The sequence below is a fragment of the Aethalodelphis obliquidens genome, unplaced genomic scaffold (assembly GCF_003676395.1).
Source record: "Aethalodelphis obliquidens isolate GAN/ISIS:26980383/991018 unplaced genomic scaffold, ASM367639v1 scaffold24, whole genome shotgun sequence".
Taxonomy (NCBI): Eukaryota; Metazoa; Chordata; class Mammalia; order Artiodactyla; family Delphinidae; genus Aethalodelphis; species Aethalodelphis obliquidens.
In genome coordinates this window covers 395723-409489 of record NW_020837968.1, presented here as the reverse complement: position 1 = coordinate 409489, position 13767 = coordinate 395723, and the positions used below count along the sequence as shown (strand labels likewise).

Here is a 13767-nt window from a genome sequence, read left to right as displayed (position 1 = left end):
CCTGGTCTGGGAGGATCCCACATGCCGCGGAACAACTAGGCCCGTGAGCCACAACTACTGAGCCTGTGCGTCTGGAGCCTGTGCTCCGCAACAAGAGAGGCCGCGACAGTGAGAGGCCCGCGCACCACGATGAAGAGTGGCCCCTGCTCGCCGCAACTAGAGAAAGCCCTTGCACAGAAACGAAGACCCAACACAGCCAAAAATAAATTAATTAATTAATTAATTAAATAAAAAAAGAAAGAAAGCTGGAGTGGTTATGCTAATATCAGACAAAGCGCATTTCAGAACAAGGGAAACTATCAGAAGTAAAAAGGGACATTATATAATGATAACGGGGTAAAGTCAAGGGGCTATCACAATCCTGTGTATTTATGCACCTGATAACAGAGCTTCAAAGTACATGAAGGAAAAGTTGAACAAATCACAAGCATAGACAAACCCAAAACTATCTTTAACAATGCTATCAAAATGTGTCATCAAGAAATACCATCAGGGGCTTCTCTGGGTGGTGCAGTGGTTGAGAGTCCGCCTGCTGATGCAGGGGACACGGGTTCGTGCCCCGGTCCGGGAAGATCCCACATGCCGCGGAGCGGCTGGGCCTGTGAGCCATGGCTGCTGAGCCTGCGCGTCCTGAGCCTGTGCTCCGCGATGGGAGAGGCCACAACAGTGAGAGGCCCGCGTACTGCAAAAAAAAAAAAAAAAGAAAGAAATACCATCAGATAGAGCAATTGGTGGTGAGAGCATCCTTATAGAATTGTACAAATATGACCATTCACACAGCAAGTGTACAGTTTAGCTACATGTAGAAGATCGACATTCCACAGGACTCCACAGATGCATCAATTTTACACCTGTAGGAAACCTAAAAGGCTTGTATGCTATGCTGATCACTGAGGCATATCCCTCTTGCCCACCACGGGGAGGATATTAACATAGACCATACTAGGCAGACTAGTCAGACACATCAATGTCATGGATATTTGACCTGAAACTCAGTGTGCCTTTCACTGCAGTCATGGAACAGTGGACATGCTCTTCTCCCTCAGGCTGCAGCAAGAGTGCAGAGAACAAGGCTCTGATTTGTATGTTGTATTTACGACCTGAACCGAGATCTCTTTGCTGCTGTGTTGGTAAGTGGGAAATCCTACAAAACAGTGGCTGCCCGTGTAATTGTAAAAGCACAACACTAATCCATCTATTGTAATAAGGTACAAATGGAATCACATTCTTGCTAGCTCTTTAGCAATGTTCTTTCTGGGAAATACACTGTTAATACCGAATATCCATAAGAGTAGGTTTCATTTCGAATAATTGCATAACAAAAGGGCTAGAAGTAATTAGTCTGGATATTTTATGTGACAGTGATTGTGTGCATGTAGTTTATAATTGGAATGATTGTTCAGGGTTAACAAGGCTGCACTTCACTGTCAACATACACTGACTTCATTTGAAATGCAGCCCATACACTGCACTTACCATTAATTCGATGACTGTTTGGGGGGAGCTTACTAAATAGATTACCAGATAAAATCACGGTTACCTTGTGGTTATCTTAGGATATTGTCTCTCAGGACAATAGACTGAGATCAACCGATGTGTCGATAAAACCCAACACTGATTCTTAACCATAAAATTTTAGGGGAAAGTGCATTTGTATCGTTTCTTTACTGTGTGACACAGATGTGGGGTTTTGCTGCCGTTATGTGTTCATCCATTCATTTCAACAAGCTTTTCTTTTTTAGCATTTCCTATGTACTTGTGCTGCTAGGGATACAAAGATGATTAAGACAATCCTTTGCCCTTAAAGACCTCACAAGCTGCTAGTAAAAAAGCCCTCATAAATACAATAAGAGAGTGCAAATACATACAATAAGAGAGTGCAAACACAGAGACACGTTTTGGATGGAGCACTGAAGTGGTGTGCCCAGCCCAGCCTGCAGAGGAGGCGGTAAGCAAGATGAGCAATCAGGGAGGGCTTCATAGAGGAGGGAACATAGCAACCGAGGTTTAGGGACAGGCACGACTTCACCACTTCAAGGAGCTGATGGATATCTTTGTCAGAATAAATATCGCGCGTGAAGTATGAACAATCCGTCTCCAGCACTTAGGAGAGGGCCCTGATACAGAATAAGTCCTCATTATTTGTTATTTACATCAATGAGCCATTCTGTTCTAGCTGTAGCCGTGGGGAAAGAAATGATAACAAATTGAACTAGAAGAATGATAGACGCAAAGGAGGACAGGTTTGAGACATAGATAAGTAAAACGGGTAGGACATGGTGATCCCATGGGCAGGGAGATGTGGAAAGAGTGAAGGGTCATGCTCTGAAAAGAAATCTCTGAATTTGCTGTGCTTTTAAAAGAGGAAGTAAACGGGGCAGTAGGACTTCGAAGGGAATAATGGTGAAGTCCATTCTGAGTTTGGGGGTATTTGTAAGTGTATCTGTACAGCAGGCAGGTGGAGAGTAGGTGTTGGGAGCCCACAATCGTGGGTCCTGAGCAGAGATCTGGGAGCCGTGAGCATGTAGGTAGCAGATTAAAAACGTAAGCATAGATTAAATCACGGGAGGGCGCAGTGTGCAGTGAGAAGGGCTGAGGGCTGCTGCTTTCAAAGGAGTCGGGTAAGTACTGTCTGTCCGAGTGCCCCGAATTTAACCACCAAGTCGAGCCTGCCGCCTCACCTTGGCGGTGGGGGAAGAAGCTGGTCTACTGCTCAGTAGAGAGTGATTGCGAGGGTGGAGGAGGACCTGAAATGGCTAGATTCCTTCATGTCAGGCAGCCCATCCACAGCTTGTCTGTCCAGGGAGACAAAAATAAAACGTAAAGATAGGAGCCGAGTGCAGGTGCGCTCCGGGCAGGCAACGCTGGTGGGCGAGCACCCCTCGTGAAAAAGCCGAGATTCGCTGGGCTGGCAAACAGAAACGGTTATAATTCCCCGAAGAATTTTCTAAGACCAGCTCTGTGAAACAAAGTGTGCTATGGGATGTCGGATGAAATGAAACGAAGATTCCCTATGGGCGACCTTAGGGGCGTGTAACATTTGCTCTCAATCATAAGAATTGAGAGTGAAATGCGCTCTACGTGGAGCATGACATGTCATAACTCACCATCCGGCTATTTGAAAAACATCAAATACATAAACCAGTGTCCAAAAACAACTGCGCAAAACAGGCAGTGCCCGGACAAGACGTCTGTGCTCTGTAACCCCAGCACCCATTTGCCCACTAACAGTGCAGTACATTCATAATTCGTTAAAAGATAACGCAGATAATAACACTTAATCAGAGGCAGTTTTTGGGGGCTTACATCAGACACTTTGATAATGTGTACATATGTCCTGATTGTCAGTAAAATGGCCCAATGCTATTTAATAAATACAATTTAATAAGACCTCAGAGTTATTATCTTTATCACCCAGTTTTTAAAGTATTTATTTGTAATTATTAATCCATAGTAAATACTTTCAAATTTGCATCATTATGTAAAGAATGTTAATTTTAGAATTTCATATGAAATGTTTATCCACTAGCTAAGGATTACATATTTCAGAATGAACAACCACGGACTTGCCCATTTGAAAAGCCTTTGTTCACTAAGTGTCATAGCAATAGGTAAAAAAGTACAGGTGGGGTTGTGGAGATACAAAGATGAAGACAGCATATTCCCTACCACAGGGGTCCCCAACCCCCGGGCCACAGACCGCTACTGGTCCACAGCCTGTCAGGAACTGACCGCACAGCAGGAGGTAGCGGTGGGCCAGTGAGGGAAGCTTCATCTGTATTTACAGCCGCTCCCCAGCGCTTCAATTACTGCCTGAGCTCCGCCTCCTGTCAGCATGACGGTGAGTTGTATAATTATTTCATTGTATATTACAATGTAATAATAATAAAGTACACCATAAATGTAATGCGTTTGAATCATCCCTAAACCATCCTGCACCAGCACCCCACCCCATCTATGGAAAAACTGTCTTCCACAAAACAGGTCCCTGGTACCAAAAAGGTACTGTTGCCCTACCATCTTGTTTACAATCTGTTAAGAAAACAGTGCCCCCAAAATTACTACATGTAAAAAGCTAAAATGGAGCAAATAATTGTGGGAGATCAAAGGAAGGACATCTAGAGGGGAACCAGAGGAACAATGAAAAATGTTTTAAACAATAAGCAATTAATACTAAATGCTAAGAGGACTGGGTGGGTTGGAGGAATTTATTTTGCCTTTGCAAGTCACACTGCAGTGGACATTTGTTAATTGTGTCCCCAGCATCAATACAGGCCGTTCTCAGGCCTGGGTCTGGGAGGGTTCACAAGGCAGTTCCCGAGACAGGCCCCGACTGCCTTCGGCACAAGCTATACTCGTGAAGATCAGTTCAGGAACGGACACATGATGAAGAGATGGCTGTTAGAACTTCTGGGGGCAAAAAGGCTTCTTCTCGTCCAGGACCTTCATAAAAAGGCTCTCTTTTCAGCTGGCCAAGGATGAGAAAGCTGTTTGCAGCCATCCTTCACCCACGAGAAAAGCATCTGCCTGAAAAGGCCACGAGCAATAAGGAGGCAGAGCTGGGAAAGGAGCCTGAACCCTGGCCGTGGCACTGAGCCTAGATCAAGTGCTGCCTCACGGTGATGGGAGCCCATCCCTTTTACTGTAACCAGACAAAGCTGTGTGATCCACAGCCTACAACAGAGAGAGGGCTAATGTACCTATTTAAAAATCAATGCCTAGGGAAGCCTAGGGAAACACGTTTCTCTGAAACTCCTTCCTCCTCCTCCAAATAACAAACATGTTCAGTATCAACACAAACATCACAGATGAGAGGAAGGGGGATAAAATATATGCCATATCATGTAACATGCAGAGATGGGGCACAGAACTCTTTCTAAAGCAAACCTGGGTGTAAATCCTTCATAAATAAAGTGGGAACTACATTTACCATTCTAAGGTGGAACACCGTGCCCCCATTTTCATACAGGTGTGTCTACTGTGAGCGCAGACAGTCTGAGAAGAAATGAACACGCGCTAGAATAACGTAAGGGTCAAGATCCAAGGAGGCTCTTTCAAACAAGAGATGCAGTGAATGAAAGTTACGTGACGTGCCACGACACTGACTCCCAAGTGTGAAGATGAGACGAAAACTGAAACGGGCAGATAACCTATTCAAAGTCTAAATGACACTCTAATTATCAAATCTGTTTGGAAACAATTTGTACTAAAATACTTTATCAACTCTTAACTATACAGATTTCCAGCTCAGATTATGTTTAAAGATATATAAGAATGCACACACATGTAACGTGAATAGTACAAAACAGCTTTCTTTTTTTTTTTAATGTTTATTTATTAATTTGGCTGCGCCAGGTCTTAGTTGTGGCACACAGGATCTTTGTTGCAGCATGCGGGATTTTTAGGGATCTAGTCCCCTGACCAGGGATTGAACCCAGGTCCCCTGCATTGGGAGCGTGAAGTCTTAACCACTGGACCACCAGGGAAGTCCCACAAAACAGCTTTCTGGGCCTAAATGCCCAAAGGCCTTACTAACTAATGGATGATTTTTAAACCTGGGGATGGAGGAGATAAGGAAAGGTTCTGGTTAATTCATGATCTGCTTTACCGGGTAATCCGAAAGCTATTTTTTTAACATCTCTTTTTCCAAGTACTGTTTTTAAATTTTAAAATAATTAGATTCACAAGAAGTTGCAAAGATAGTACAGCAGTTTCCCTTCACCCAGTTTCCCCCACTGGTTACATCTTACACACTTGTAACACAAATCAAAGCCAGGAATGTGACATTGGAACAAAGTACTCTAGTTCTACCTCTAAACACACGTGTAGACTTCTGACAGGACCAGAACACAGAACTATTCCATTATCACAAAGATCTCCCTTGCTCCTACCCCTTTATATTCACACCTGCCCCTCATCCACCAAAGCAAAAGCTGCACAAACTAGTGTTTACTCTTCCTAGATGACTATTATTTTCTATTTGAACCTGGTCTAGTCTATTTCATTTCTATAAAATTTGGTCTCCACCCTTTGAATTAATGTCATGAACTATTAATAGATCCTCATCCTCAGTTTTAAAAACAATGTAATCAACTGGAACTTCCAGACTTATTTCCCTTATTTGATAATTTGGTTTGACAAAAAAAACACAAAAAGCAAACACACACAACTGATTTATGGTGAATTCCTTTTTCTAATCACAGTTGCTCTTTCCATAGCTTTACTTAGGGTCCCTCCTCAGGCTTCCACGTTCTGAACTCTTCTCAGATCACTAAGCAGTCTCCAGAGCCTGATAACTAATTTATTATTCCAACACAAAGGAAACTGGTCTGCAAAACAGGATTCCGATTTATTAATTCACTATAAGATTCACTATAACAGACCAATAGGGTCGTTTCAATCAGCACCTACCAAGAGAATCTAGATATGATTATAGGTAAATGCAGATGCCAAAAAAGGGGTGGTGATGGTTCAGGGTCATCCTTCTCCTGCACCACTCAACAATCTACTCTTGTCCTCAGGGATCAATTCCTGCCCTCATTTTCTCAAAAAGTGAAGAACACTTACAAAACGGCTACTCTTCAAGCCTGAAACACAGGCTGAGGGCGGGAGTCAGGAGTGGTGTTAATTTAATTCTAACGCCTGAAGTTACCTCCTGGGCTTGTGCTAATTTTCTCAAATTTAATTTTGTGGAGGGTAGCAGAATAACTTTCATTTTTCGGACGGGAAATATAATTTTAGTTTGGATTTTGCAAATACTTTGCAACATGAAACCACCGCCCGTTCTTCCTTTTGGTCCTCATTTTAGTCTGGGTCAAAGAACCAGGCCGTGAGGGCTCCCCTTCCAGCTGCCCTCCAAGCACACATCACCTGTAGATACTCAGCCTTTTCTGGACGAGCCCAAGCGGGTTATAAACAAACCTGGGATATTTTGATCACTTTCTGGCATCTTAGTTGTAGCGATTATGCTGAAAGATCCCAAGACTAGTTTGACACGAGAAAAAAGGTCCACATGTCACCTCAGAAGACCAATGGAACACCTAGAATGAAAGTCCAGAGAGTGGAAAAGGCACGTTCTTCCCCGTCCCCGCATCGTGTGGGAGCCTCCTCAGCTGCCTAAGGTCCACTTTATCTGCCGGGCAGGGCCGGTGGGGCTGCGGAAGGCCGGGGTCCGGGTCCGGAGGGCGAGGGCGGGGTCGGGGGTCTGGGCTCGGAGGGCCAGGTCCAGGACCAGAGGGCGGGATCCGGGGTCAGGGGTCAAGGTCCGGAGCCGGAGAGCCAGGGCTGGGTCGGGGTCCAGGTCCGAGGGCAGGGATCTGAGGGCGGGATCCGGGTCGGGGGTCGGAGGGCGGGATCCGAGTCCAGAGGCCGGGGCCCTGAGTCGGAGAGGGAGTCAGAATCCGGAGGGCCGAGGTCAGGAGGTGGGGGTCGGGGTCTAGGACCGGAGGGCGGGTCCGGGGTCGAGGGTCGGAGGGCGGGGTCCGGGGTGGCGGGTGTGGGCCCGGCCTGGCTCTGCGGGAGCAGTACGGACCGCCCCTTGGCCCCAGCGCCCCGCCTCCCAAGGCGGCAGCCATGGCGGCCTGGCGGGTCCCGGCGTCCGTGGGCGCTGCGCTCGGGAGGCAGCCGTCCGCCGCCCCGCCGCCAGAACCGCCCCGGGTCGGAGAAGGGTTCCGACAGCGCCTCAGCTTCACCCTCTGCTCCGCTTCGCAGGGAGACTGCGGCGGCTCTGGGCCCGACTCGCAGGGTGGGCCGGAGGGAGCAGCGAGGCGTCCGGCGAGCAAAGAGTTAACAGCGGCAGAGCGGAGGATCTCGGAGCTTCACGCCGCCGCCTGCGCGGTGAGGCCCCGCCCCGTCCCTCACGGGCACCCGGGTTGCTCCGCCCCTCCCCGCCCCGCCCGGACCGCAGCCCCAGGACCACGCGCTTGCGCAGTGAGGCCCCTCCTCCCCAGACACCCCGCCCCGCCCTCCGCGGCAGCCCCGCCCCCTGCAGCCCCGCCCTCCCCGGCCGCCTGGTGATAGGTGCGCCTGCGCGTCCCCGGTCTGGAGAGGGATTGCCGGAGGTCGGTGCAGTTCTGCCTCGGGCCTCTGACGGCGTGCAAGGTTACCGCTCAGAACTTTTCGCTTGAAAACTGGCCACAGTTTCCTATTCCGGGCAAAGAGTTAACGTGGATCTATCCTGAGTATGAGCGCGACTCCTTTCTGATCAGTGTCCGAGCTAAACTCCGATCGCAGTCTAGGGCCTGTCATCACTGTCCTGTGTGTGTGTGTGTGTGTGTGTGCGCGCGCGCGTCTGTGTTTGGGGTTGGGGGAGTGGTGTAAGGCATTGATAGAGGAGGTAGAGGAGCTGAGAAGTCACAGGGAGATATGTGTGTGTTTATCTGCAGTATCAAACACTGCCATCCAATGATTTCAATAATGAAAACATAAAACATGAACTTATTTTTAATTTATTTTAATTTTTGCTATCATCCTTTCGTCCTTTCCACCTATCGGAGCAGAGTTACAAAAGAAAGTATAAATAGGCCTTTACATTTTTACTAGACAATCTAGAGCTGTGTGTTCTTCTGGTTTGGGGATTTGACAATTGCTTGTTAGCACCAATATCAAAACTTATCACCTCCCTTAACGCTTTCTGACACAGACTACATACGTTCAAGGGTAGCATGTTTATATTTGTATCATCTTGAAAGAGCAAGTGAGTTCTGTGATAAATATATATAGAAAAGATACAAAAGTAGCCTGTTGAATACACTGCGGGTGACCAGCACTTGACATGACTAGTGTTATTTGATCTGGCCTGAACCAGGGGAGCAGAGAAGAAAACCTTGGAGGTTGCCTAAAGTTGACTTTTTTTTTCCCACGGTTAGTTAGTAGACCCTGAGATCCACTTCTGTGTTGAAACTTTTGCACAAAGACTCTTTAGGAAATGACTGGCAGCTTTTGATGGTTCTTGTTTATACTCTTTTTAAAATAATGTGTAATTTGTTCCCACACTTCACTATATAAATGTGGTAAATAGAAGCAAAAAGTATCATTCTCTATAGAGCAAACACCAGTGGCCTGGAACGACCAGCTCAATCGGCCCGGGAAGGGAAAGAAACTTTTTCTCACTCAAGGAATTCACACAGTTTCATCAGTGTCAGAATCGCAGGTTAAATGGCTGTCTAGGAGACCATAAGCAAACCCAATAATGAGCTTGTTGTTTTTGTTGTTCAACAAATCAGAGCCCCCTCACAGTGGTCCTTCTTCCACACCTGCAGGCAGGTAGCTCTCTCACGTGTGCTGACCTGCATCACTGGGCATCTTGTTCTCCAGTCAGACTGTCAACACTCTTGCCCTGCCTTTGTCTGTTGCCACCATGACCTGAGGCTCACTTACTGAGGACAAATTACGTTTGCGTGGGCAGCCATCAGAGTTTCCCCATTGACTTGGAGAGCAGGAGAGCAGCCCAGGCCCAGGAACAATCTGTGAGGCTCCCAGGTTCCAGAAGACCCCCAGCGATGAAAAGCAGAAAGAAGTCTGCTAACAGAGTTCCAGCGTTCTTTTGCTTTTCTTCCAAGTCTTCCAACACGGACTTAGTAAATAAAGAAGCAAGGTCTTGACAATCGGTCGTTCTAAAGTAGTGTTCAGTGCCGCTGGTTTCATGTAATCTGCTTCTGCGGCCCCAAAGGATTCGGGAGGCCCCTTAGGCTGGCCTTGGGACTTGATGGCTGGATTTCTGCTGCCCTGGGCTCACTTTGCTGGAATGCCTTAGAGGAGGCCTAGGCTTGAACTCTAGTTGTCCTTTTACTCCACGCTTTATTCATGACGCATAGTTGATGAGAAGCTGAACCAGAACAAAATATTCAGCCGCTAAGGAAGACACTCTGAAGAAGTAGTTTGCCGCATACGCAAAAATACATGTAAGAAGATATTTAAGTGTCACGTGTATTTTAATGGAAAGGCTCTATGCAAGAGTGGTGCAGAGTTACTGCGTGGTAAAAGGGTTATAGAAAAAGCCCAGGAGACAGTTCCCCTTCAAAATCTCAAGGCTAAATAATGTCACTCATGTGGCCCAAATCCACAGAAGAGGTTGCATTATTTGTCTTCACACAACGTGCTTGGGACAGCTTTTTAAGACTATGTTTGAATGTAGATAGAGGATGCTTTCTTGACATCTGAAGTGCTGTAGTAAAAGCTGCTTTTGATCAAAGTCGTGAAGCAGTGTTAATATGTTAAAAATAATAGTTTTATTTTGCTTAAAAATGGCACTAACAACACTCCAAAAAAAAAAGAAAACCGCAAAATATGCAGTGGAGTAGCAGACGATGAAGGTAAGGAAAAGTGTTAAATAATAGTAAAGGTAGTGCTTTTCTCTAAGGACTGTTGGTTTTGATTAGCACCTTTTCTGTAAGTTTAAATCATTATCCACATATTTTAAGTACTGAAATTGCAACTGCAACTTCTGAGTGAAAGTTCATTTTCAGCCTCTTAAGCTCTTAAAGTCATTAAATCACCTGTTATTAAACTTGTTACCTAGAAACTGAATGAAAAATACCTGAGCAGCGGCTACATCGTTATTGGGTATAGAGGAGTTCTTGTTTTTCCATCAACTTCTCACTTTTCTCAAACTGTATATTTTCTCCTTATGTCACATAAAGTTGGATTGTGTATAATGTTGGAATGCATTCAGTCCTTAATTGCAAGTGCCACGAAAATGGCTGGGAAGAAGTTTAATATTGTTTGAAGAAAATGTTGCAGTATTTTATGAGTAGGAATGATGGTGAGGAGATACGATGAATACTGAGATGAATGAATTGTTTGATTTCACTACTCTTCAGGCTGGCCAGCTGAACTACGTGGACCCAGCTACCGGCTACATGGTGCTCACCCGGCTGGCCCACTTGCAGAGGGGCAGATGCTGCGGCTCTACCTGCAGACACGTGAGTACCAGTTCGGCAGGATGGCAGCAGTTTTCGGTGCTTCCATGACTTCGTAAATACCTATTATTTGAAAAACAAGTCAAATAAAAATGCTAAATAGAACCTGGTGTGCACTTTTCACAAGCTGCTCTGGCCATGGACAATAAAGTCCTTAGGACCAACAGAGGACCTTTAAAGTTAATGGAATTTTGTAACGTTTCACCGTGAGCATCAGTTCCTTGAAACACTGTGTTTGGAAATTCATGGGAGTTCTTTATTACGAGGAAACTTTTCACGAGGTTTCAAATAAGTTGTGTTTACTAGGCAAGTAGAAAGAGGGCAGGAAAAGAACTCCGGAATATTGCAAACTAGATCCCAGGAAGAAGCATTTATTTTTCATTTTTAGCTGAATAAATAGATACTTGCCTAACATTGACAGGTAGGTTTTTTATAATGATAATGATTTCCTCCCTCCGTGTCCCTCCCTTCCTTTCCTCCTTCTCCATTATTATTACTATTATTATTATTACTACTACTCCCCCTCCCCTCCGCTTTCTTCTCCTTCTCTCCCCCCCCACCCCCTGCCCATTCTTTCTGTGGTTGTTTTCTACTGTGTCTTTAAAATAACCATGAAACTTGCTACTCCAAACTTAGTGCTGTACGTTTCCTAAAATGTATATTTCAGCAGCCATATATCTCTATGCTCACTGATTAAAATGAACTAACTATGTAATACTTCCCTACTTTGAACAAAAAATAAATGGGAATGGGTTCTTCCCTCTAACTTTTTAAAAGCATACTACTAGTAAGGTAAATTGTTATACAGTTAAGATTATAAACAGATAAGCTCTGTTTATAGTCCACTTTGACTGTATGTTTGGGGGGCAAGAAGGAGTTATTTCCTCTAAGCGACCTACTTTCTAATCAAGGAATTGACATTAAATGCTTGTATTAACAGTAGCCAGTATTGAAAAATTAAGCCTTCACTTTTATGGATGTTCCTACCTGTGCCATTAGCTGTTTCTAATCAAACCCATAAGAGCTCTGCCTGAATTGAGGACTGGAGAATTTTTTAAGGGTGAGGTTTTGACAGTAAAATTCTTGAAGTTGGAAGGATGCATTTAGGAAGTGATTCTTGGACCCTAATTAGAACCATTTGCCAGATGTTGCCATCGTTCTCCTCTTAGTCTATAGGAGGTAGAAAAAATAATCTATAGAACGTTACTAGCAGTCTCTTTTTTTCACCATGAAAAGTGTACTTCTTCGAGATGACTGTTAAATAATTCAACAGTAACTTGTTTTATTACTTTTGCAGTGTCCATATGGTCACGTCAATGTCAAAGATCCATCCAAAAAGAAGCGATTCAATTCACACTTTTATGTTTGAGAAGAATTTCATTGCTGTTCTCCATCTAATTGAGCCTTATTAAAAAAATAAATAAAACCGTAATCCAGAATTGCTTTCTGTGCTGTTAGTACTTGGGCACTAGTATAATCTTAAACCTAAGCATATATTAATCTTAAACATGTATTAAAAGAACATCAGTAAAATGAAAAAGCTAGCAAATGTTTGTGTGTTTCTTTTCTGAATATAAATTTATTTATTTATTTATGTTTGGCTGCTTTGGGTCTTCGTTGCTGCACGTGGGCTTTCTCTAGTTGCAATGAGGGAGGGCTGCTCTTCGTTGTGGTGCCTGGGCTACTCATTGTGGTGGCTTCTCTTGTTGTGGAGCGCGGGCTCTAGGCGCGTGGGCTTCGGTAATTGCAACGCGCGTGCTCAGTAGTTGTGGCACACAGGCTCCGTGGCACGTGGGATGTGGGATCTTCCCCGAGCAGGGCTCGAACGCATGTCCCCTGCATTAGCAGGAGGATTCTTAACCACTGTACCACCAGGGAATTCTCTGTTTGTGTGTATCTGAAGTGGCACATTGATGATTATTTTCCTTTCTTTTTGCTTCATTATTAGACGTATGTCGAAGAAAGAAAATAATGACTGTTCCATTAACTAAATAGCAGCAATTGGGTCACATTAGTAGCTCTTGATTTTTTTTTTTTATAGCCTCAGTTCTACTGTTTTCTCCTCAGTGTTAGCAACCCAAGGGAGGTTGCTGGCAAACAGAAGAGTTTGAATACATTCTTCCTTTTATTTATATCTTGAGCTATAAGGAGATTGATATAATGCTATATCTTGCAGCATATGAGTATCCAAGAAGGGCCGTTCTGCGGCGAGAAATGCTCTCATCTTCCATCTGTTCTCCTAATAAAACCTTTAAATCATTCTGACTTGGGGGTCAGGCTGCTTAAGATGCTTCGATTAAACCATTCTTTTTTTCTCTCCCCCCCCCCATTTTATTCCTCCATCTCTGACGGCACTTTGCAGGCTCATCTGTCTTAGGATGTTTTATTAGCTTTACACCTATTTCATTCACTGCTGCGAAGACCCTGGGCTTCAGTCTCCAACCCAGGTTCTGGGTCCCCTCCCCATGCTTCCTTTTCTGTTTCCCTCTGAGGATAGCAGCCCCCAGGAAGCCTTTTCCTTGCAGGGGAAAGCTGGTCAGTGAAATGGAAGGCTGGCTTTACCCAGAGCTGACCCTCAGCTTTTTCTCCCGGCAGAATCTGAATGGTTCTCCAACATCTCAGAGGTCTGCCTTTGTCTCTGCCCGTGGCCCTCAATGAAGGTTTTTTCTAAAGCTTTCTAAACATCTTAAGCAGCAAAAAGACTCTGGTGCCTTCTCCCATATTTGATTCAAAACAAAACACCTTCTAAACTGTAAAATGAGTGAAAAGAAGCCCATTAAGTCTCTAATGTGCCACGTGTTCATTTTATGTCAAATAGTAAGTCGTTTCCCAAAACTGTCGGCGGTTT

At 44.9% G+C, this 13767-nt stretch overlaps 1 protein-coding gene and 1 long non-coding RNA gene across 2 annotated transcripts; one reads left to right on the top strand and one right to left on the bottom strand.

The window, feature by feature from the left end:
• Positions 1–634: 634 nt before the first annotated feature.
• Positions 635–7547, bottom strand: LOC113628483 (uncharacterized). Its single transcript, XR_003436121.1, has 3 exons — positions 6922–7547; positions 2682–2795; positions 635–682 (listed from the first exon to the last, which is right to left on the bottom strand). It is a non-coding gene; the product is annotated as an uncharacterized LOC113628483 (long non-coding RNA).
• Positions 7548–7555: 8 nt separating this feature from the next.
• On the top strand, positions 7556–12463 carry CUNH1orf53 (chromosome unknown C1orf53 homolog). Its single transcript, XM_027122126.1, has 3 exons — positions 7556–7836; positions 10821–10922; positions 12217–12463. Exons 1-3 carry the CDS (start codon positions 7573–7575, stop codon positions 12286–12288), a joined length of 438 nt encoding a protein of 145 aa, XP_026977927.1. The 5' UTR covers positions 7556–7572; the 3' UTR covers positions 12289–12463.
• Positions 12464–13767: the final 1304 nt, after the last annotated feature.